The sequence below is a fragment of the Ovis canadensis genome, chromosome 2, assembly GCF_042477335.2.
Source record: "Ovis canadensis isolate MfBH-ARS-UI-01 breed Bighorn chromosome 2, ARS-UI_OviCan_v2, whole genome shotgun sequence".
NCBI lineage: Eukaryota > Metazoa > Chordata > Mammalia > Artiodactyla > Bovidae > Ovis > Ovis canadensis.
In genome coordinates this window covers 143939522-143955157 of record NC_091246.1, presented here as the reverse complement: position 1 = coordinate 143955157, position 15636 = coordinate 143939522, and the positions used below count along the sequence as shown (strand labels likewise).

General features: G+C 37.8%; 1 protein-coding gene across 2 annotated transcripts in view; it reads right to left on the bottom strand.

Annotated features, from left to right (window-relative positions):
- Positions 1 to 15636, bottom strand: part of TLK1 (tousled like kinase 1) — a 175303-nt gene that overhangs the window by 98490 nt on the left and 61177 nt on the right. For both annotated transcript variants that reach the window (XM_069577245.1, XM_069577247.1), the window contains exon 2: positions 14706 to 14824. In XM_069577245.1, coding sequence (XP_069433346.1) covers positions 14706 to 14824 — 119 coding nt within the window. The remainder of the gene's footprint in view (positions 1 to 14705; positions 14825 to 15636) is intronic.

Here is a 15636-nt window from a genome sequence, read left to right as displayed (position 1 = left end):
TAGTCCTGGGTGTTCATTGGAAGGATGATGCTAAAGCTGAAATTCCAATACTTTGGCCACCTCATGCGAAGAGTTGACTCACTGGAAAAGACTCTGATCCTGGGAGGGATTGGGGGCAGGAGGAGAAGGGGACGAGAGAGGATGAGATGGCTGGATGGCATCACCAACTCGATGGACATGAGTTTGGGTGAACTCCAGGAGTTGGTGATGGACAGGGAGGCCTGGTGTGCTGCAAATCATGGGGTCACAGAAAGTCAGACACGACTGAGTGACTGAAGTGAACTGAAGAAACCAGTACTTCTTAAAAATTAAGTGGAGGAAGGGAGAGTGGTATAGGAATATCATACACAGAGCATCATAGAATGTCTATGTAAAGAGGTGACATCTGAACAGAAACTTGAAGTTAGATAAGTACATTTGAGGCAATTGGCAAATAAACCAGTTTGAGTGCAGTAGCAGGACAGTTAGTCAAATAGGGTAGTTAGTCTAGAGCTAGATCAGAAGATCTACTGCGAGCATTTCATTTTAACTGTGATGGTAAGTCTTCAGAAGAGTGAAGTTGAGGAGATACTAATCTCAAATTTGTATTTGATTCTACTGTCTTTTACTTTATGATTATCTGAAATATTTTCTGGTTAATTCCATCTTTGTCATTTTGGGGGTATGTTTCCTGTCAACTGCCTAAAGATGAATTCTCATTTTTTATCATAATGTACACTTGGCTTCATTTCTACTACATTATATAAAAACAGGTGAAAATATCTCCTCTTTCTTCCTTGTATTTATTAGACTCAGTTTATTTTTGTTCCTCCTCCTATACCCCATCATAGTAAAAGTTCTATGTATGGCCTGCACTTCTGCTTATTGCTTTCTTACTTTCAGCAAACATATAACCCTAAAAATCAAATCTTAATGAACCATTCTATATTCCTAGATGATTTTCTTATCTTTCTCCCTCATTCCTCTTCTCTCAGAGCAGGATCATTATCAGAAATTTGATTCTTCAAATGGTTTTATTTCCACATTACAAACTCCTGGTGTTACTCTTATTAAAATCTGACTACTATTAACAATGCATTTCACAGGCACGTTATCACTATCAATTCAAATATAAAAACACTGTGAGAGTCACTGCTCACCACTATCTGATATCCTGTAAGGGTTTGTTGTTTGTTATTGTCTATTTGCTAAACCGTGTCCGACTCTTCCGATACCCCATGGACTGTAGCCTGCCAGGCTCCTCTGTCCATGGGACAGCGCAGGTAAGAATACTGGAGTGGGTTGCCATTTTCTCCTCCAGGGGATCTTCCCTACCCAGGCATCGAACCCACATCTCCTGCAACAGCAGGCGGGTTCTTCACCACTGAGCCACCAGCAAAGCCCTCTCTAATCTTTACCTGTGCTATTAAATTTAAGTAAGCACTTTTTAAAATATAAGCTTATCCCCCAAAGAACAACAAAACCAACATTAGTGCAGCAGCAGCATCCAACATACACGCCACACTTAAATTTTCCCTGTTGTCTCAAAAATGTCCTTTAAAATTGTTTTTCTCCCCGTCCAGGAAGAAATCAGGATCTAGAGTCACACACTACACTTGGCTAATAAGCGTCTTTTGTCTCATCTGACTTAGAATGGTCCTTCTACTTCTGTTTGCTCTTCATGGCACTGGCCACCAGGATGCCCCAGGGGTATTTCCTCATGATTAAATTCAAATCAAACATTTCTGCAATGGAAACTAGAGGTGATCAGTGTTATTCCTATTACATCACCCTCGAGATGTGCATGTCAAGCTCTCTGTGACATGACCAGTACAAAGCTTAACCTTATTTACTGTGTGGTAATCAACACATCTCTCTACTTTAAAGGCACATTTGCTCTTCTAAAATTAATAACTAATCTATAGGGTGGAGAAGGGAATGGAAAACCACTTCAGTATTCTTGCACTGAGAACGCCATGAACAATATAAAAAGGCAGAAAGATATTACACAGAAAGATGAGCCCCCGAGGATGGTAGGTGTCCAATATGCTACTGGGAAAGACTAGAGAAATAGCTCCAGAAAGAATGAAGAGGCTGGGCCAAAGCAGAAAAGACGCCCAGCTGTGGATGTGATTGGGGGTAAAAGTAAAGTCTGATGCTATAATGAACAATATTGCATAGGTACCTGGAATGTTAGGTCCATGAATCAAGGTAAACTGGAAGCGGTCAAACAGGAGATGGCAAGAGTGAGCATCGATATTTTAGCAATCAGTGAACGAAAAAAGGATGGAAATGGGTAAATTTTATTTAGATGACCATTATATCTACTACTGTGGGCAAGAATCCCTTAGAAGAAATGAAGTAGCCTCATAGCCAACAGAAGAGTCCAAAATGCAGTACCTAGTGCAATCTCAAAAACGACAGAATGATCTCAGTTCATTTCCAAGGCAAACCACTCAACATCACAGTAATCCAAGTCTATGCCCCAAACACTAATGCCAAAGAAGCTTAAGTTAAACGATTCTATGAAGACCTACAAGACCTTCTAGAACCAAAGCCCAAAAAAGATGTTCTTTTCATGATAAGGGACTGGAATGCAAAAGTAGGAAGTCAAGAGATACCTGGAGTACTGGGCAAGTTTGGCCTTGGAGTACAAAATGAAGCAGGACAAAGGCTAATAGAGTTTTGCCAAGAAAACACACTGGTCATAGCAAACACCCTGTTCCAACAACACAAGAGACAACTCTACACATGGACATCACCAGATGGAAAATACTGAAATCAGATTGATTATATTCTTTGCAGCCAAAGGTGGAGACGCTCTATACAGTCAGCAACTTGGAGCAGACTGTGGCTTGGATCATCAGCTCCTTATTACAAAATTCAGGCTCACATTGAAAAAAGTAAGACAAACCACTAGGCTACTCAGGTATGACCTAAATCAAATCCTGTATGATTACAGTGGAGATGACGAATAGATTCAAGGGATTAGATCCGGCAGACAGAATACCTGAAGAACTATGGACAGAGGTTTGTAACACTGCACAGGAGGTGGTGACCAAAACCATCAAGAAAATGAAATGCAAGAAGGCAAAGTGGTTGTCCGAGGAGGCCTTACAAATAGCTGAGAAAAAAAGAAAAAAAAATAGGCAAAGGAGAAAGGGAAAGATATACCCAACTGAATGCTGAGTTCCCAAGAATAGCAAGGAGAGGTGAGAATGCCACCTTAAGTAAACAATTCAAAGAAAGAGAGAAAAACAGCAGAATGGGAAAGACTAGAGATTTCTTCAAGAAAAAGAAAAACCAAAGGAACATTTCATGCAAAGATGAGCACAATAAAGGACAGAACCAGCAAGGACCTAACAGAAGCAGAAGAGATTAAGAACAGTTGGCAAGAATACACAGAACTATACAAAAAAGGTCTTAATGACCCAGATAACCACAAGGGTGTGGTCACTTACCTACAGCCAGACATCCGACAGTGTAAAGTCAAGTGGGCCTTATGAAGCATTATTATGAACAAAGCTAGTGGCGGTAATGGAACTCCAGTTGAGCTATTTCAAATCCTGTGTACAGCTGTGAACGTGCTGTGCTCAATACACTAGCAAATTTGGAAAACTCAGCAGTGACCACAGGACTGGGAAAGGTCAGTTTTCATTCCAATCCCAAAGAAAGACAATACCAAAGAATGCTCAAATTACCATACAACTGCATTCATTCAACATGCTAGCAAAATTGTGCTCAAAATCCTTCAAGCTAGGCTTCAGCAGTACGTCAATCAAGAACTTTCAGATGTACAAGCTGGGTTTAGAAAAGGCAGAGGAACCAGAGATCAAACTGCCAACATCTGATGGATCATAGAAAAAACAAGGGAGTTTCAGAAAAACATCTACTTCTGCTTCACTGACTACACTAAAGCATTTGACTGTGTGGATCACAACAAACTGGAAAATTCTTCAACAGTTGGCAGTAGTTGACCATCTTACTTGCCTCCTGAGAAACCTGTATGCAGGACAAGAAGCAACAGTTAGTACTGGACATGGAACAAAGGGCTGGTTCAAAATTGAGGAAAGGAGCATGTCAAGGTTGCATATTGTCATCTGGCTTATTTCACTTCTATGTAGAGTATGTCATGTGAAATGCCGGGCTGGATGAATCAAGCTGGAATCAAGATTGCCCAAAGAAATAATAACAACCTCAGATATGCAGATGATACCACTCTAATGGCAGAAAGTGAAGAGGAAGTGAAGAGCCCCTTGATGAAGGTGAAACAGGAGAGTGAAAAGGCTGGCTTAAAATTCAACATTCAAAAAATGAAGATAATGGCATCAGGTCCCATCACTTCATGGCAAATAGATGGGAGAAAATGGAAACAGTGACAGATTTTATTCTCTTGGGTTCTAAAATCACCACACATGGTGACTGTAATCATGAAATTAAAAGATGCTTGCTCCTGGAAAGAGAAGCAATGACAAACCTAGACAGCGTATTAAAAGGCAGAAGCAAAGGTCCGTATAGCCAAAGCTATGGTTTCTCCAGTCGTCATGTAACAATGTGAGAGTTGGACCATAAAGAAGGCTGAGTGCTAAAGAATTGATGTTTTTGAGCTGGTGCTAGAGAAGACTCGAGAGTCCTTTGGACTGCAAGATCAAACTAGTCAATCCTAAAGGAAATCAATCCTGCATATTCACTGGAAGGACTGATGCTGAAGCTCCAATACTCTGACCACCTGATGCGAACAGATGATTCACTGGCAAAGTCCCTCAGTCTGTGAAAGACTGAGGGCAAGAGAAAGGGGCGACAGACAGTAAGATGGTTGGACTGGATGGCATCAGTAATTCAATGAACGTGAGTTTGAGCAAACTCTGGGAAATAGCGAAGGACAGGGAAGCCTGGCATGCTGCAGTTCATGAGGTCACAGAGTTGTGACACGACTTGGCAATTGAACAACAACAGGGTGAAACTTTGAAACCTTGTAAAACACTGTTCTCTAAAACATTTTGCTAAATGGTTTTAGCATCCATTGATGATCCTTAACTTAATCAGTACTGGGAAACACTGTGTTGACTTTCTGAGTCTATATTCTTCCTACATTAGCTGACACTCTTCTAAGAGACTGCCACATAACATTAAGCATACCTAGCTTGGTTCCTAAGTACCAGTCGCCACTAAAATGAAGTAAGGTTCCTTGAAAAGGTCTGTTTACAGTTTTGGGGTTTTTTTTAATCGAAGAAAAACTGCTTTACAGTGTAAGTTTCTACCAAATAGCAACATGAATCAGCCATAGGTGTGTTCACATTTATCACAGAGACCACAGTGATACTTGAAAGAGATGATCAAGATGTGTATATACACATGAGCACAAAATTGACAAAAATGCTTATATTTCTTAAATCTAGATAAACAGTATATAAGTATTCTTATAAAATATTGTCAATTTTTGTATAAATATAGTATTACTTTTCAAAGTAAAAAGTTGTTTCAAAAAGGTGGGGGAGGGGGGTGGACAGAGGTGACCATGCAGGAATGCATAAATACCAGTTAGAGAGAGAACAGAAATAAATGATTAAAGAGTTTCATCATAAAACTAAAAATAGAATATGTAACTATTTTTTAACATATAACCTTTAAAATATCAGGAAAAACTACATCTGTCCAATGGAAAGCAAGGAGTGGAAGGGAATGAAAGTCAAGAAGATATCAATTAGAAGATATCAACCAATAGATGGCAGAACCAAGTCAGAAAATAAAAATAATTATAATAGGTGTAACAGACTGAATCCACCATTTGAGAAAAATGCCCATTTTCCGTCCAAAAAAGGAGACATACTGTCTACCAGAAACACAATTAAAAATAAAAATAAAGGAACAGAAAAACATACCTAAGACAAATATGAACCAAAACAAAGCTGAGGATCTAAAAAAACAAATATTTTCTAAAAAATAATTATGTAGTCATGAAAAGAACCAAAAAAGATATATGCATGTAAAAAGATCGCATCAAAATACATCAAGCCAAAACTGATAAACAAGCTGAAATGCATACCTCAATAATCACAATTAAAGATTTAAAATTATGTCCCTCAAAAAAACATAACTCAAGCTGACAATACAAGGAGATATCCAAGATCTGAACTAATACAATTAGAAGCTATTAGATGTGAAACGTTTATAAAACAGGGCACATTTCAGGACTGATGTCACACAAACTGTATTTTCAAAAAGCAATGCAAAAAATGTAATTCTATAACAAAAGAGCTCAAAATAACTAAACTTAAGAGGAGTGAATATACCAATGTTTATAGCAAGTGTATTTGTAATCCTTAAAATACTTAAAATAACCTAGATGTTCTTTATCTAGTAGAAATGGATGTAAAAAAATTGTGGTTTATTTTCACACACTACAGTATAAAAAACAGATAACGAACAAGAACCTACTCTATAGCAGAGGGAACTATACTCAGTATCTTGTAATAACCTATAATGGAATTGAATCTAAAGAAAATATAAATATGTATGCATGTATAACTGAATTCACTTTGCTGTACATCTGAAACACAACACTGTAAATCAACTATATTTTAATAATATTTTAAAAACAAATGTATCAATATATCAATATTTTATACAATAGAACACTATTTAACAGTAAAAATTAACTTGATAATATTACAACAATGGATGAATCTCAAAAGAATGCATTTTCCTAAGATAAAAGAAGTCAGAATCTAAGGCTACATATTTACAATACTGACTCCATTTGTATGACAGGCTTGCAAAGGCAAAACTATAAAAACAGTAAATAAATCAGTGGTTACCAGAGGCAACCTAAAGGGGAGAGTACAAAAGGGCATGGGGGAATATTTTGAGAACTATTTTACATCCTAATGGTGGTGGAGGTTACACAATTTTATGCATTCACAAAACTTACAGCACAAGTCACTTTAAATCCATACGTTTTATTGTATATTAATTGTTGCCATATAAATAATCTAACTCATTCAACTCAACAGCTGGAGGAAGAGCCACAGAGCAAATCCAACAAGTAAATTATGATGACAGAAATCAATGGGGAAAATAAAGTGAAACAGATTAAAACCGAATTCTTTGAAACAGTTACTTAATTAGGGCTCTGGCAGGAATGAACAGAAAAGCAGAATCTGAAAGAATAAACAGAAAGGAATAAGAACTGAGATTTTTTAAAGTGTGATAACTACCCACTAATAAGTCTGAAAAGCTTACCTGAATTAGATTAATAAACTAATATTAACGAAATTTAAATGATAGTGAAAGACCTTTCTTCACAACAAACGCCAGGACAAGACAGTTTTACAGGTAAACGTCTACTCATCCACCCATGAACATTTTCTACCACATATACGATGTTGAAAAAATTGAAAATAGCAAAAAAATAGTTCTCTTTATGGGGCTAGTGTGATACTGTTTTATAAAACAGACAAGGTGATGAAAATGTTCTATATCTTAAAAGGATGTGGATTACTACAAGTGTATACATTTGTCAAAACTCACTAAAATAGTACTCTTCAGGTCAGCGCATCTATTTCTGTTACAACCATAAATGTACAAATCCTAACTAAAATAGCTAGTCATGTATTAAATCTAATAAAATATTTTTTAAATGGTATATCATAACCAAGTTGGGTTTATCCCAGAAATACAAAGTTCAATGTTTTTCAAAATTTGTTATACTTACTATTTTTAAAACAAATGAACAAAAAATTCTTAAGTAACCAGGAATGGAAAAGCTCTTTTGCTATGTGGTCATGGTTATATACACGTAACCTACAGCAAACATTACGTTTAATGGAGAAACTTTCGATGATTCCTCTTGAACAGGACAAGACCTAGTACTGAAGCTCATGACCAACACACACACACACATATATGAAGTATAAGAAATAAAACTGTAATCTGGGGAAAACAACTATTTCTCTTGGACAAATGTAAATAATCAACAAAGTAGTACAACCAATAAGAGAGACCAAAGTAAGACTATTAAATACAACACCAGTCTATAAAAATAAAAAACCTCCTAGGTCACCAAGAGCCAACTAGAAAATATACTAGAAAAAGAAAAAATACTTCAGCCACAAAAACTTTCAAGGATCCAGAAATAAGCCCGAAAAATTCATTAAAACAGCCAAAAAATCTGTAGAACTCTACAGAGAGAACTGAACAAATGGAGAGACATTTCATGTACTTAGATGGGACAACCTAATCTTATAAACATTTCAATACTCCCCAAATCAATCTGCATTTAGGACAAAAATTCCATTTGATCTTTAAAGGAAAAAGATACAAATGAGTTATTAAAGAAGAATAATCCCCAAGTGCTAACAACTAAAGACATGCTCAAATTTTACACAAGGGAATAAAGACGCATAAATAATTGAGTCAATCTTACCAAAGAAGATTAAAGGAGAGACTTGCTTTACCGCAGAAACAAGATGTACCAAAACACAACCATATTCTTCATGTGATACTGACAGAAGAACACAGAAAGACCACCGGAACGTAAGGCAAATTTCAGACAGCTCAGAACATACACACGGCAAATCAACATATAATACAGGCGCATCACACATCAGTGGGAAAATATGGATGATTTAAGAAGTGGAGAAAACTGGTTTACTACGTGGAGAAAAATAAAACCTGATCTTTATCAATATTATATAAAAGATGAGGCCTCAACGGGCTAAAGAATAAATATAAAACTATAAAACAGAAGGAACTGTATTTTTGCCTCACGGGTGGGGAAGAAGAATTTGACTTTTAGAATACCATCAGAGTCCACTGGACCCAACTTTAGCTTTCTGGCTTCTTATTCAAGTCAGTTTGTAATAATTAATATTTCAGGACTTTTATTCTTTGAGATCATCCACAAAATAAAAATAGGAACTTATTTTTAATAGAATATAACACATTCTACCCTGCAATTAATTACCAGATGTCTACCGGCTTTCATAAATCCAAAATACATTATGGGATCTTACTGATCTTATTTTTCCCATATTTTGTTATTATATCATAAAGGAAGTCATTACTTATTGTTCATCAATTATTCAAGTATGCTGAAACAAAGAGAAGCCTCTAAAATGGAAGAATGATGATATGATAGGCAGAATATTGGCTCCCCGGTGATGTCCATGCCCTAAACACCAGAATGTTATTGTACATGGCAAAAGGGACTCTGCAGATGTGAGTAAGGATGAGCATTTTGAAATGGGGAAATTATACCAGATTATCCAGATTGGGGTGGGCCCAATCTAATCATATTAGCAATTAAAAGTGAAGAGCCCTTCTAGGCTATGGTCCATTACATATGATTGTCAAAGAGTAAGAGAGATGAAACACTGCTGGCTCTGAACATGCAGGAAGGACACCACCAGCCAAGGAATGCAGGCAGCCTCTCACAGCTGGAAAAGGCATGGCAAATCGATCCTCCTTCAAGCCCCCGGAAAGACATGCAGCAACACAGACAGCTTGATTTTAGCCCAGTGAGACTTGTCTCAGACTTCGGATGCTACAGAATTATAAGATAATAAATACGTACTGTCTTGAGCAACTTCATGATAATTTACTATAGTAGAAATAGAAAAACAATACAGATTTAATGCCTCAAAGGATGATGCAATAGTGAAATAAGTTATAAAAATCAATTTATAAATAAATTATAAAGTTATTTTCTTTACCTCAAAGTACTGCATCTTTCAAAAACATATAATGACTAAGAAACTATCTTTGGAGTCTGATTTTAGCTTTTATCAACTCCAGCTAATAAGAAATTTTCATTTTCTACTTAAGACAATCAGAGAAGAAAATGACAGATGATAATTTACGTTTATTACACAAATCAGAAAATAGAGAGATAACAGCACCTAAAACTGATGATGGTGACAATAAACATATTAATAAAATCTGAGTCTTCAAATGACAATATCATAGATGAATTTTCTCAAATTCAAGAATCAATGAAAAGGACAATACATTTCTAAGGGGAGGAAAACGGGAAACACGGTATTCTCATCCATTAATTCATTCAGCTGAAGGACTTCATCATACAATGTTCTACAACAAGAACCTGGGCTATTTTTAAGCTCAAAGGATGCATAACAATATCCTTCAACTTTTATGATGCTTGTGCACCAAGATTTACTTGATACAAAGAGATTTTTAAGTATGTTTAAATTCATATTAAAATTTCTAATAAAGTTGCTATTATATGTTTTTCTTATTGCTGAAAATTAGTAAAATAACAAAATATAAACATAGCAAAAAGGTCTATTTGACCTAGATGGTTAATGGTGACAACTATTTTTCTTAGTAAAACCAAAATTTGGTATACTAAGCTATATACCATAAAGCAAAAAAAATTAGTGAGTTTGAATATAACAACATTAAAGAGTTCTATACCACATTTATGGTGGATAAGATGGATACCATAAAAAAAGTTAACAGACATGACAAAATGAGAGAAGTTATCAAAGCCTTTGACTGTGTGGATAATAATAAACTGTAGAAAATTCTGAAAGAGATGGGAATACCAGACCACCTGACCTGCCTCTTGAGAAATCTGTATGCAGGTGAGGAAACAGCAGTTAGAACTGGACATGGAACAACAGACTGGTTCCAAATAGGAACAGGAGTACGTCAAGGCTGTATATTGTCACCCTGCTTATTTAACTTCTATGCAGAGTACATCATGAGAAACGCTGCACTGGAAGAAACACAAGCTGGAATCAACATTGTCGGAAGAAATATCAATAACCTCAGATATGCAGATGACACCACCCTTATGGCAGAAAGTGAAGAGGAGCTAAAAAGCCTCTTGATGAAAGTGGAAGAGAGCGAAAAAGTTGGCTTAAAGCTCAACATTCAGAAAACAAAGATCATGGCATCTGGTCCCATCACTTCATGGGAAATAGATGGGGAAACAGTGGAAACAGTGTCAGACTTTGTTTTTTTGGGCTCCAAAGTCACTGCAGATGGTGACTGCAGCCATGAAATTAAAAGACGCTTACTCCTTGGAAGAAAAGTTATGACCAACCTAGATAGTATATTCTAAAGCAGAGACATTACTTTGCGAATAAGGTCCGTCTAGTCAAGGCTATGGTTTTTCCAGTGGTCATGTATGGATGTGAGAGTTGGACTGTGAAGAAGGCCGAGCGCTGAAGAATTGATGCTTTTGAACTGTGGTGTTGGAGAAGACTCTTGAGAGTCCCTTGGACTGCAAGGAGATCCAACCAGTCCATTCTGAAGGAGATCAACTCTGGGATTTCTTTGGAAGGAATGATGCTAAAGCTGAAACTCCAGTACTTTGGCCACCTCATGCGAAGAGCTGACTCATTGGAAAAGACTCTGATGCTGGGAGGGACTGGGGGCAGGAGGAGAAGGGGACAACCGAGGATGAGATGGCTGGATGGCATTATGGATTCGATGGACATGAGTCTGAGTGAATTCCGGGAGATGGTGATGGACAGGGAGGCCTGGCGTGCTGCAATTCATGGGGTCGCAAAGAATCGGACACGACTGAGCAACTGAACTGAAGTAATCAACATGGACTATGTAGAATATACAAGGGACATATGAGAAAGAGTGGCTCTGATGGTAAACAATACAGGAGACGAAAGAGACATGGGTTTGATCCCTGGGTGGAGAAAAACCCCTGGCAACCTACTCCAGTATCCTTGCCCAGAAAACTCCGTGGACAGAGAAGTCTTGTGGGTTACATGGGGTAGCAAAGAGTCAGACATGATAAAGTGACTTAGCACAGCCCAGCAACCCAGCAAGACACACAGCACAACAGCACAGCAAAATATACCTTCTGGGCTATCAAGCATGAGGAATCTGGATGATGCCAAGGGTTTCTTGGATACAAAGATACAGAAATACTCATGCACTCTGCTGAATGCAAATTAGTTTCACACAACCGTTATAAATAGCACACACTATTTAGTCAATTTAAATCTATACATGTCCTGCTGCTGCTGCTGCTAAGTCGCTTCAGTCGTGTCCAACTCTGCGACCCCACAGACGGCAGCCCACCAGGCTTCCCCGTCCCTGGGATTCTCCAGGCAAGAACACTGGAGTGGGTTGCCACTTCCTTCTCCAATGTGTGAAAGTGAAAAGTGAAAGTGAAGTCACTCAGTCGTGTCCAACCCTCAGCGACCCCATGGACTGCAGCCTTCCAGGCTCCTCTGTCCATGCGATTTTCCAGGCAAGAGTACTGGAGTGGGGTGCCATTCCTATGCTCTATCAATTCTGCTGTTAGGAATGTATCTTAAAAAAATGTTTACAAAGTCACAAAACAGAACAGTTACAAGAAATTCACCACAATGTGAGGTAGCAGGGAGTTGGAGATAACCTGATATCTATCACTGGAAGCCATAACAGATACACTATTCATTTTATACAGCAGGTAGCTGCAGTGGATTACTGTACAGATAGGAACATATATAACAGGAACATGAGTTACAGGGGCAAAGAAGAAACAAAAAGGATAAGGAAAGGCGAAAATTATGTAATGGGAGGAAGACAGTGCCTCTACCAAATTCATTTTCACTCTTGAAACCTATTATGCTAAATTACAACATAAATACTCAAAATATAGTTATCAGTTCAGTCGCTCAGTCGTATCTGACTCTTTGCAACCCCACGGACTGCAACACGCCAGGCTCCCCCGTCCACCACCAACTCCCTCAGCTTGCTCAAACTCATGTCCATCCAATCAGTGATGGCATCCAAACATCTTATCCTCTGTCATCCTCTTCTCCTCCTGTCTTCAATCTTTCCCAGCATCAGGGTCTTTTCCAATGAGTCAGTTCTTTCCATTAGGTGGCCAAAGTATTGGAGTTTCAATTTCAGCATCAGTCCTTCCATTGAATCCTCAGGACTGATTTCCTTTAGGATTGACTGGTTTGATTTCCTTGCAGTCCAAAGGACTCTCGAGTCTTTTCAAACACCACATTTCAAAAGCATAAATTCTTCAGCACTAAGCTTTCTTTATAGTCCAACTCTCACATCCATACATGACTGCTGGAAAAACCATAGCTTTGACTAGATGGACCTTTGCTGGCAAAGTAATGTCTCTGCTTTTTAATATGCCGTCTAGGTTGCTCATAGCTTTTCTTCCAAAAAGCAAGCGTCTTTTAATTTCATAGCTACTGTCACCATCTGCAGTGATTTTGTGTAGCCCCCAAAAATAAAGTCTGTACTGTTTCCATTGTTTCCCCATGTATTTGCCATGAAGTGATGGGACCAGATTCCATGATCTTAGTTTTCTGAATGTTGAGTTTTAAGCCAACTTTTTCACTCTCCTCTTACTTTCATCAAGAGTCTCTTTGGTTCTTTGCTTTCTGCCATAAATGTAATCTTATTTGCATATCTGAGGTTATTGATATTTCTCCCAACAATCTTGACTCCAGCTTGTGCTTCATCCAGCCTGGCATTTCTCATGATGTACTCTGCACATAAGGTAAACAAGCAGGGTGACAAATATACAGCCTTGATGTACTCCTTTCCCCATTTGGAACCAGTCCATTGCTCCATGTCCAGTTCTAACTGTTGCTTCTGTCCAGTTCTAACTGTATACAGAAACCTGCATACAGACTTCTCAGGAGGAAGGTAAGGCGGTCTGACATTCCCATTTCTTTAAGAATTTTCCACAGTTTGTTGTGATCCACACGAAGGCTTTGACATAGTCAATAAAGCAGAAGTAGGTATTTTTCTGGAACTCCCTTGCTTTTTTGATGATCCAACAGATGTTGGCAATTTAATCTCTGGTTCCTCTGCCTTTTCTAAATCCAGCTTGGACATCACGAAGTTCACAGTTCACATACTGTCGAAGCCTGGCTTGCAGAATTTTGAGCATTTCTTTGCTAGCATGTGAAATGAGTGCAATTGTGCAGTAGTTTGAGCATTCTTTGGCATTGCCTTTCTTTGTGACTGGAATGAAAACTGACCTTTTCCAGTCCTGTGGCCACTGCTGAGTTTCCCAAATTTGCTGGCATATTGAGTACAACACTTTCACAGCATCATCTTTTAGGATCTGAAATAGCTCAAACGGAATTCCATCACCTCCACTAGCTTTGTTTGTAGTGATGCTTCTAAGGCCCACTTGACTTCACATTCCAGGATGTCTGGCTCTAGGTGAGTGATCACACCATCATGATTATCTGGGTCATGAAGATCTCTTTTGTATAGTTCTGTGTATTCTTGCCACCTCTTCTTAATATCTTCTGCTTCTGTTAGGTCCATACCATTTCTGTCCTTCATTGAGCCCATCATTGCATGAAATGTTCCCTTGGTGTCTCTAACTTTCTTGAAGAGATCTCTAGCCTTTCCCATTCTGTTGTTTTCCTCTATTTCTTTGCATTGATCACTGAGGGAGGCTTTCTTATCTCTCCTTGTTATTCTTTGGAACTCTGCATTCAGATGGGTATATCTTTCCTTTTCACTTTCACTTTCTTTTCTTTTTTTCAGCTATTTGTAAGGCCTCCTCAGACAACCATTTTGCCTTTTTGCAAAATGGTATGCAAAATATAGTATGCTATACTAGAAATCAGGTATAAAAACACTGGATTTTTTCCTATACATTAGAAAAATAATATTAAGTACTAACTTGCTGTTAAATATAAATCCTTTACAAAATATGCATACTTTAATATAAAGAAAATATGTCAAATAAAGATTACAATTTTACTCACTTTAGCGCCAACACTGCAACTGCCCGTGCTCCCCGTGCTCCCACTTGCAACTCCTGTAAATCTAGCTTCCAATAATTCTTGCCTTCTTGGATCCAGACTATGAAGCTCATCCATTGCACCTATTAAGACCAAAAAAAAAGAAAACAAAAAAAAGCACACTTACATATGTATTTATATACTTATATCTAAAATATATTTATGTAATTAGCTATGACAAACCTAAACAGCATATTAAAAAGCAGAGCCATCAATTTTCCAACAAAGGTCCATATAGTCAAAGCTATAGTTTTCCAGTAGTCATGTATGGATGTAAGATTTGGATCATAAAGAAGGCTGAGTGCTGAAGAATTGATGCTTCTGAACTGTGGTACTGGAGAAGATTCTTGAGAGTCCCATGGACAACAAGGAGATCAAACAGAAATCATCCCTGTATATTCAGTGGAAGGACAGATACTGAGCTGAAGCCCCAATACTTTGGCCACCTGATATGAAGAGCCAACTCTTGGAAAAGACCCTGATGCTGGACAGGAAGAGAAGGGGCAACAGAGGATGAGATGGTTGGATGGCATCATGAACTCAATGGACATGAATTTGAGAAAACTCCGAGGGATAGTGAAGGATAGGGAAGCCTGGTGTGCTGCAGCCCATCTGGTCACAAAGAGTCAGACATAACTGAACAACAATTAGTTGAAATGTAAATATAAACTTAACAAATTCCAAAAGCAGATGAATGTAAGGACTTTAAAGGTTTTTATAATGTCCACAATTATTTATCAAAATAACCTATGGTGGATTTCCAACACTTTTTGACTGCAATCCACAGTAACAAATATATTTTCACCCAAATCAACACACACATACATACATTTCATATTAAAAGTTTCACAACTGTTTATTACTATATGCTGCAAGCTCCAATATTTTCAAGTCT